Here is a 10,569-nt window from a genome sequence, read left to right as displayed (position 1 = left end):
CGCTAAACTGCGCGTTTTATGAAGTGATCTCTGCTGGGCCGTCGTCCCCCGCAGCTCTGCTCTCTCTGCACCGCCCAGCCTGGAGGCCTGGAGCCTACAGCAGCCATCTGGAGCGCTGGTTACACCACTACCAGCCCAGTCAGGTGTGTACACACACACCTATAGACCTATAGCCGACTTCTGGAACTTCTTACACTACTATTTATTATTAATAGTAGTCTTAATAATGGTCATGTTCCATCCTGTTTTAAACATGCAGTGATTCACCCTGTACTTAAAAAGCCTAACCTTGATCCACAGGTCCTAGCCAATTACCGGCCTATATCAAAACTTCCTTTCCTTTTAAAGGTATTGGAGAAGGTTGTTTTTCATCAGCTTTCCTCCTCCTTAAAGAATAGTGATATACTGGACAAATTTCAGTCTGGGTTCAGAGCTCAGTATAGTACAGAAACTGCTCTTTTAAAAGTGTTAAACGATTTGCTATTAGCTGTCGACTCTGGGAAATGTGGGGTTTTGATCCTTCTAGATCTAAGCTCGGCTTTTGACACTATCGACCATTCTATTTTATTGATACGACTGGAGGAGGAATTATCAACAATTAGGTATGTTGGAATTAGGGGAACAGCATTAAACTGGTTCACATCCTATCTTAAGGGGAGCTCTTTCTCTGTAGCTATTGAGAATTTTACCTCTGTTAATGCTGCATGTACATGTGGGGTACCACAGGGTCCCGTTTTAGGCCCTGTTTTGTTTTCCCTTTATCTTCTTCCTTTAGCAATGATTTTTCATAAGTATCAGATCTCATACCATCTTTATGCAGATGATATACAGCTTTATCTTCCAATGCAACCAGATGACAATATATCTCTCCGGTTTTTGATTGATTGTGTGAGTGAAGTTAAAACTTGAATGGCGGAAAATATTTTACACCTAAATGATTCTAAGACAGAAGTGTTGGTCTTTGGACGGCCTGAATGTGCTTCCATCCTTTCTAAAACTTTTGAGTCCTATAAATAAAACTGTAGGCACTTGTGCTCGGAATTTGGGTGTTATTTTTGACCCGGCACTCAATTTTGATAAACAGATAAAATCAGCATTTTTTCAGCTTAGGATGTTTGCTAAAATTAAATCTTTTCTTTCTTTTAAGGATCTGGAGACTATTATTCATGCATTTATTTCAACAAGATTGGATTATTGTAATTCTTTGTATTTAGGAATTACTCAGTCATGTTTATCTCGTCTCCAGATGGTCCAAAATGCTGCGGCCATACTTTTAACAGGGACCAAAAAGAGAGAAAGTATTTCCTAAATAAAAAGTTAGTATTTGGTCAATTGTGACGAAAGTCAATTTTGACACGAAAAGTTATAATTATTGAACAGGAAAATCATTTTTGTCATGACGTGTTATTCTTTTTTACTTTATCTCTGGATTTGACTTAAATTATTATTCATTATTAAATTATTATAGCAAATTATTCATAGTTTTTATGAAAATTATGGTAATGAAATAATTTTAACGTTGTCTTGACTTTTTTTTTTTTTTCAATTTCTCATAATTTCAGCTTTTTCTCAGAATTTTTACAATGTCATTTGTTCATGAGATATAAAAATTATATAAAAAGTAAAAATTATGATCTATATTTTTCTTTTTTATCTCATATTTTGAACAAATTACATTGTCAAACTTCCGAGAAAAAGTTGAAATTGAGATTTGACATCAGTTGAGTCAACATTATCAAATAAAAAAATGAATGATAGTTATAATTTTGATATAAAAAGGCAAAATTATGATTACTTTTTTTACTTGTCTCAGAATTACAACTTTTTGTCATTAACTTTTTATTTTTATAATTTTGTCTTTAATAATCAACGTGTCCCAAATCTTATAATTTCTCAGAAGTACGACGGTCAATTGTTCAAAATATGAGATAAGTAAAAATTATCAAATCATAATTTTGACTTTTTATCTCATAGTTATAACTTTTTGTCATTCATTTTATTTTTTAATTTTGACTTGTCATCATTGACTTTTCTCATAATTTTGAATGTCATAATTGTTCCTCCATAAATGTATGTGTAACTCGCATTGAATTTTTTCCTCTCTCCAGTCGAGGGTGTTTCTGTCAGGGTATTACCGCGAGCAGAATGTGGAGTTACTCAGGATGTTGAAACGTCTGGGTCAACCTCTGCCCATTTGGCTCAGAGATGAACTGCACAACGCCAGCTGGAGCTGATAAAAACCTGCATAAAGAGAACCACGGTAGAACCCTGCTCCACACAGGAGAACTTGGGGGCCCGTGTGCGACAGGAGCCAAAAGAGGACTGACCCCTCTCACCCTCCATACTCCGCACAGGCTCTGATGGAACAGACGGGCCGATCACGCTGTTAGTCTGCATGAAGCCCTCAGAGTCACGGGAGAAGCCCTCAACCTGGTTATGTGGACGTTCATGGAGTCATGGATATGGAAATGGGAGCGACCCGATTGGACAGCTTTAAAGACTTCTAGAGTAGTTGGATATCAATTTTATGGCTTTAAAGCCCAGGTCAAATTCACAGTACATTAAACACGGCCATGTATAGTACAATCCATAGTTATTGGATTAAGCACAGGTCATACGCTGAAGGAAACAACCAGAACACTGAACAAGGAATGAGACACTAATGCGGTTTCAAAACTATAGTATTGCCAACTTTTCTTACATTAGCATTACATTACAGCATTTGAGGTGCATTCAGTAGTTCTTCAGCTAACGTTGCTGTTCTTAGCATGCTTTACGCTGCACTGCCATCAATGGACGTGGATCAGCATGATCGTCTCAGTTTTATCTAAATTGCACTGATATAATTTAGTGCGCTCCACACAATTCAATTACCTGATGTTCGAATTTTAAATAAGATGACTGACAACAGTTTATCTAATAACATCTGCGAAATGTTCAAATAAAGTTATAAAAAAAAGTTTCATAATGTGGTAAACACATTTTAGCCTTTAAAGGGTTGTCAAAATGATAATTGATTTATAAATGATTATATGTATTTTATAGCCTACTAGATCTAAATTGTTTAAACTTCCAGATTAAGCTTGTTTTTCATCAACCGGTCAAAATTTACAGCCGGGCATTCAAATTTGGTCCATTTTTTGGCCAGACAAAAACTGCACACAAGTTAAATGTAAATGTAAATCCACTCTCTTACACTAGGTGGCGCTTATGGAACAGCAGAATTACAGCTGTTTCCTGTAACCTCGGTGGACAAAGCAGCATTGCGATTAAGAACATTACATATTAAAAACATGAAGTATTATAAGAACTTTAAAGTATTATGTTTTCTAAAACATGCTTTACTCTTATTCATACTTGATCAATCTAAACACGTTTTCCAATCTCACAAAATTAGATTTTATGAGCTTAGATTTAGTTAAGGCGCAGTACAATATGTTTCCAATTAGATGAAATTCATTTACTATTTGTTTCCAATGCAGTCATTTTTGACCAGGAGTACAACTATAAAAAAAAATTTTCAGGACCATTTAACCTTTTGAATCAGATCCGTGGATTTTTTTCTGTTAACACAGCAAGTGCCAACACCTTTACCAAATTTTGTACCATTCCGCGTAAGTAAAAAAAATCTTTAAAAAAAAAAGGTCAAAAATGACTGAAAATCATGAGAATGTTAATGCATACAACATTTTAAATCAGCATCTCAGCTTATGAGATATGAGATGTGAATGAAATTACAAAAGAGGTTGCGTTTTCCATTGTAATGATGTGCACGGATTAATCTTTCACAATAAGATCAGTGACATGCATCAAGCACATACAGTAAATGCTGATTTCATGTTGAATTTTACATTTGCATAAAGAAAACCCAGAATCAGTTGCAGAAATGCTCTTTTTATTAAATGCTTTCCAGATCAAGTTTCAATAATAACAAAGCTATGATGAAGAAGACCTACTAACATTCAGACAAACGCTTGATAGTTGTCATTTCATGGTTTTATTAAATGTATGATCATGCAAAAATCCAGCATCCATGTTTAAACTCCAAGTATATACGAAGCCCAATAGTATACCATTACAATGCAATAGATTTACTTAGAATGAGGGGAGCATACCAAGCAGAGGCTTTTGTTTTATATATATATATATATATATATATTTTTTTTTTTTACCATTTTCTACTTTTATTTTTTTATATGGTACATCACTTATAATTCCCAATGGAGAGATTTTCATGTCGAGATGCAAATACTATGAGACTTTTTTCCCTTTTTTTATTAAGTAAACACAGACAGTGGAAAAAAATATACCAAGGAAAGTATACATGCATATTCGCCGGTTTATTTAAACTGCGTGTTTGATTTCTCCTGTCATTGGACGGGTGGGCCAGAAGACTCATACTCGCCGTCTGGCCCAGGATTCAGACCGAGCTTTCAGGGGTTGGATATTTATTTCACTAAATCTAAATCTACCAGCTAGTGACTTCTCGTAGCAATCTTTTCATTTTCATGAAGCTGAAGATGTTAATCATGTAAAAGGATGTATTTAAGTAAAAATTAAAATAATAAAAAGTGTAATCTAGTTTGGCCAGGCAAGGCAGCAGTTCCCCATAGCACAAACAAAGGAAAAAGAAAACAGCGATATAAAAAAAAACACAAGAAACAAGCACGAGACACAAAACGGCCGTGAAAACAGCATCGTCACATATAACCTGACAGCATCACTACCATTGTTGTAAAGGTGATAAACGCGCGCACACATACACACATGCGGAGGTATAGTCCTGATATGTCACAAAGCCCAGCAGCACACGATGAGGGTGTGCCAACACTACATGTATTAACAGACCCATACAAAAGACTGATGTGTTCTAAGGAGGCGGGGTGTTTTTTCCACACGTAATATATTACCTCAAACGAAACTATACTAAAATCTATCTAAAGACAAAACCATAGCAGTGACGAAAAGCATTCGTGCAACTACAGATGAACTTAAGAGATTAATCACTCGTGACAATCAAACCCTCACTTCTAAGTAACATTAAAACTGAGTTTAAATAGTCAGTGCCAAAAAACCTGCGCAATATAGTTGGTGGTGAATGTAACGAACCACTGTGACTTGTAATCGTACAAACATTAAAACCGTGATTTTAAACAACAGAACTACAGCAACGTGTTTGGATTTTCTCCACGCGCTTCTTGTGATCGGATGAACTAAACGACATGTATTTACAGAGCATGTTCACCCCCCGTCACCGACATGAACCACGACTACGACAACACTGAGAACAGGGTGAGCTCGACACGTCCAACGTTACTAAAACAACTGAGTACTTTTACAATGCAGCTGTGTGGGTGTAAGAAAGGACGGCGAGTTTTAAAGGAGACTTTATCACAACATACCAGTCTACTGAAGCTATTTTCACCATGATATAGTTTGTAAAAATGACTAGTCCTCCTTTGAGCTCAGATTTAGTCACTGAGTTCGGAAACTGGAGTTAAGTTCATGTCTGACTATCACAGTACGTCCTGCAGTGGTTTGTCTACATCGCTAACAAAACAGTAAGAGCGAATCTAGTGCTCGGTGTTCAGTTGTGTGCTGTTCACTTGGGCTTTCCTTATATGAAATCTAAATGAGGGATACAATTTATACAAGTTCCGATCGCGCACACGCACCCACACAAACATATCGAGCGCGGTCAGGAACCACATCTTCCCCTAAACCTGGATGGTGAGAGTTTATATCTCCTTTAAATATCTCTGTATAACTTTACATGTTTATTTAGATTAACTTAAAAACTAAAATAGTCTTAAAAATTCAAACTGAACACAAAATACTTGTGTTATGTCAGTCCAAGAAAAGAAAAGAAAAAAACGAAGGAAAATGAAGAGTTCCACATTAACACAAGAGATTACTAAAACCTGGGCCGCACAAACCTTCTCTTAGACCCGGGTTACATAAAAAGCCAACACCAAACAGAAACACTCCTTAAAAAGACTAAAAACTACACTTTGGTTCTTTTTTTGATATAAAGAACTAATGAACATTTTCACTGCCTTGCTCTCGGATTAGTCGACCCCTTCCCATAATTGATTTTGTGTCCAAAAATTTGCAAAGTATACAAGAAGGACTGATGACAAACCTGTAAACTTCAGCATTCTTTGGGCGCAAGTCCATTTTGTGATTTTTTCTTTAAGTTGAAGCCCCCACCCCCCACCCTCCCAACTCCCACCTTGGTTTACCTACATAAATGCTTTTCAAACTTGATTGTAGCTTCTGGTTCAGCTAGTGATTTTTACAATATACAGTATATTTATGAATTCATAGATCAGTACTTACAACACCTTCTGAACATCTTTAACGGGCAAAAGAAGATGGTTCCGTGGGGAAAAAGACAAAAGAGCACCCCCATGTGGGCGTCAGATACATGCACCGTCCCTTGGGCGGGGCCACAGCCGCGGCCAGCTCCCGTTGGTCAAAGATTGGACAGGATAGGTGGTGTTGACAGTTGAACTGGATATTGTCAGAGTTCCTCACTGGTGTGTCTGTAACTTTAAGAGCTGTCATCCAGCTGGCCTTCACGTGCCCGTCCAGCCACAAAGAAGAAACGTTCCCATTATCTTGAGAATCCAGGTAAGCTGGAAAAAATAGCGCAAAAATAACATTTCTGTGAATGGAAATGTGCAACGTCAGTCTTACAGCATACAGTCATCACAAATTGGTGTTTGCAACAAGTTTTACTCCCTTAGCTGGGCGCATTACCGAAATTTCGGCAAAATTTTGCAGGCAAAAAAGTGGTGTATGAAGCCCAGCTCACATAAAAGTCACTTTCAAACCAATCAGCTTTCTGTTTATCAACACAGCAAATGCACGTGATCAAATTGATTACATTACGAAATCTATATGGGGAAATCGTTACGTAATTACGTCATGCAACCCATAAGTGAAATTCTAGAAGAACAACTATAAATTGTTTCTTCAGAGCAGTGGTTCTCAACCCGCGGCCCGGCACGAATTCAAATGCGGCCCACCGTGCTGAACACAATAAAAAAAAAAAAATACTTTCAGTTTTACAATTCATTTTAGTTTTTACATTAATTAAAAAATGTACTAAATAAACATAAGCTATAGCCTAATGTTTTTATGTAAAATAATTTTGTTTTTCATATATTATTTTCAGACATGAGCAGTACTCACATCACAATTAACTTTACGCATTTAAAGTAACGACCAAGTGGCCAGCGGCAGAGAGTGAGCATATGTTTGATCAATTTAGCCTTCTCAAATCATCACGACTTGACTAAAATAAAATCTATAGATATAAAACAGTTCAAGCATATAACAATGTTTAAACGTTAAACCTAGATAAACGTGCGCTATAAATAAAAAAAAAAATACTTTCAGTTTTACAATTCATTTTAGTTTTTACATTAATTAAAAAATGTACTAAATAAACATAAGCTATAGCCTAATGTTTTTATGTAAAATAATTTTATTTTTCATATATTATTTTCAGACATGAGCAGTACTCACATCACAATTAACGTTACGCATTTAAAGTAACGACCAAGTGGCCAGCGGCAGACAGTGAGCATATGTTTGATCAATTTAGCCTTCTCAAATCATCACGACTTGACTAAAATAAAATCTATAGATATAAAACAGTTCAAGCATATAACAATGTTTAAACGTTAAACCTAGATAAACGTGCGCTATATCCAATAGTTTGTGCGGAGAGTGGAAGCTGAAGCACGCTTTGCAGGACATTTTCAGTGGATACACCGTCATTTTTGCTGCTGCTGCTGGACACTAAACACCGTCGAGCCGCTCTTGACAGTCTCGGGAGCACGGTCTCGTGTTGTTTCCACCAGCGAGGCAATATTTTTTCATCACTAATTGATGGATGTCTAAAATATAAAAATAAGGAGAAGCCTAAAACAGGCCCAAGGCCCTGCCCGTGTCTGAACTATGACGTGAAAATTAGAGGGGCGTAAAAAAGTCGGGGCCCGTCAGGCCCGGGCTGAAATGCAGGGCTCTAGCTCTGATCTAGCACACAGAAAACGACTTGACTGAAAATTTATCAGAAGAGATGAAAGAAAGATAGTGGTCATCTGCGCAATTCGGAAAAAGAGGCGGCTTTTCTGCATTGGGTATGTTTTTTTTACTCCTTTCTACAGCAGTTATTGTTCATTCTAAATAAATTTTTTAATGTAGAATATGTGTTACATAAATACATGAAATGTAGAACATATAAAAAAGTCTGTTACTCCTTTCGAGCTGAAGTTAGTTATTTATGGGGGAGTAGAATTGTTTATTTCAATGAATGTAATCGATTAGATATAATCATAATATTTAGGCTATAATATTATAAATCAGGTTGGTTTGTATTGCTGACATAATATGTAAATGATATGCGTGCGGCCCGCGAGACTTGCACTTGGACCATAGTGCGGCCCGGTGGAAAAAAAGGTTGAGAACCAGTGCTTTAGAGTAAAAACAAAACAAAAAACAAGTACACAAAAAAAAATTAAGTTTAAAAATAAAGTTGCAATTGATATAAATGATATATAAAGTCACAAAATGAAGTCGTGATTAAAAAGTATCAAACGCCAGTTTAGGATATACCACAACAGAAGTCACTTTTGCGACAAAGCAGCAATCATTACCTCTACAGTTACTTTTTAATTGTATTTTTTAAACTCTGAGGTAGAAACAGGCATACATTACAGGCGTGCGTAGACGTAGGCGATAAACGTAGGCGTGCGAATGGAGTGTTTTTACCTGTCCTGCGCGGTTCACTGTAAGGGGGCGGCTGGAGCCCCTGAGCAGTGGAAGTGGACGTTAAGCCACTTGGCATCACGGCGGTGCCACACGCGCGTCTCCTCCGACTGGCAGCTACGTGGGCGGCCCTGGCTGTCGATGTACTGTGTCAGCCGGATATACGCAATGCAGGCAGCATCCTCCCCGATGAGATGAACATGAGGATTGAGGATAGTGGTGTGCACAGGCTTGTTGTTCTTACTCAACACTGAAAAAGTCAAACACATGGATTGCATCTGAATACAGATATACATATGGTCAAAGTGTGTAACTTTGATGAATATTTCTGTAAGGTTAAAACAACTATACGCATAGTTAAACATGACTCACAGTGCTCAAAGTAGAACTTGTGGAAGTCCATGCCCTCGACCAGGTTCCCCAGAGCTTCAGGCTCAAAAGAGGTCAGACCAGGGTCACAGATTCTTCTGTGGTACACAAGAATATGAAAACAGTGTTCATATAACAAAAGATAAACATATAGCATAAAAAATAAATAAAAGTGATGACAATTTAATTTCAGAGTGAACATATGACTGATATCTCCATCATTTCATGGCTATATACAATATTCTCGCTATCTGTTCACAGACTATGGGTCAGTCTGGGACTTCAGTTTGTTCAGACCAACATTTTATAGGACTGTTTGTCCATTTGAATACAAAATCCACTTAAAGCCTTACATATTCACACAATGACCTACAAATTGTCTTAGTGTCTTTATTACAAACAAGCCAAAGCAAGTGTAGGTGTGCTGTACTTACGTGTATGCTTCAAAATCTCCATTGTTGACAGCCTCGATCAACTGCTCCGTGATCTTTATAATCTCCTGCTTACGAGCTACTCGAACAGGACATGTGAAAGATGAGGGATGATGGAGGGAGAGGAAATGAAATGATAAAAAACAAAAGCGAAGTTAATAAGCATAACATACACCGCTTACAGAGCAGATACCTGTGAGAATGTCATAGTAAGGCCTACTGACACCAAGATTAAAAGTGCCAAAAAATGACAAACAATTCATGATACAAATTTGTCAGTCTGTGAAACAGAACATATACCTGAACAAAAATAAAAAGTGCTGATGATGCCAGTTCTGGTCACATGACCCAAAAGCTTTTATCTTATTAGTTGGCGAGTTTTGGTGCGTTCACACCATGCCGTATTTACTACAATTACTAGCTTACAAATAGGACTTTCTACTCTGAGGCATTCATTACGCATTTCTATGACACTATAAATGCCAAGAGGAATGTGTGTAATTATAGTAATCAATAAACAAAAATATAATAAAAACAGTCAAATTCATTATTAATAAACTTGAAAGTTTAGCAGGAAATTAGTCATTATTATCCAACTCTCTCCTAGCTAAAATAAACTGTATTGTATGCCTTTCCTTTATTAGTCTTGCATGATTAAGATATTAATAATGAACAGACATTTTAAGGAAAGAACAACTTGACTATATTTTACTGCTAAACCTGCTGCCATTTTCTGTGTTGACATTACAGTGGTGAGGTGCTAAAATGTTTAAAAGAACTACATAATTACAGTAATTCTGACATGACTTGAACACATCTTTTTCCCCCACAGAGAAAATGAAAAAATGTGACTATAAAGAGCATGAATTTTCTCACATTGCATGATGGGGTAGAAATGCATTCATTTCTATTTGAATGTTTGTGGTGAAAGTTGAGCTCAATGTGAATAGGCCTTTGTAAATGTGTGTGGAAATATGCATTTGGATTAACA

General features: G+C 36.7%; 1 protein-coding gene across 1 annotated transcript in view; it reads right to left on the bottom strand.

The window, feature by feature from the left end:
* Positions 1-4,194: 4,194 nt before the first annotated feature.
* The window catches only part of LOC107601404 (calcium/calmodulin-dependent protein kinase type II subunit gamma-like), an 86,366-nt gene continuing 79,991 nt past the window's right edge, over positions 4,195-10,569 (bottom strand). The window contains exons 18-21 of the mRNA XM_016293569.1: positions 9,582-9,657; positions 9,151-9,245; positions 8,782-9,028; positions 4,195-6,638 (exon numbers count right to left, since the gene is read on the bottom strand). Of these exons, the coding sequence (XP_016149055.1) occupies positions 8,796-9,028; positions 9,151-9,245; positions 9,582-9,657 (404 nt within the window). The 3' untranslated portion in view covers positions 4,195-6,638; positions 8,782-8,795. The remainder of the gene's footprint in view (positions 6,639-8,781; positions 9,029-9,150; positions 9,246-9,581; positions 9,658-10,569) is intronic.

The sequence above is a fragment of the Sinocyclocheilus grahami genome, unplaced genomic scaffold, assembly GCF_001515645.1.
Source record: "Sinocyclocheilus grahami isolate Dianchi unplaced genomic scaffold, SAMN03320097.WGS_v1.1 scaffold305.1, whole genome shotgun sequence".
NCBI classification, from domain to species: domain Eukaryota; kingdom Metazoa; phylum Chordata; class Actinopteri; order Cypriniformes; family Cyprinidae; genus Sinocyclocheilus; species Sinocyclocheilus grahami.
Note: the sequence above shows the minus strand (reverse complement) of the source record. Positions and strands in the feature narration are given on the sequence as shown.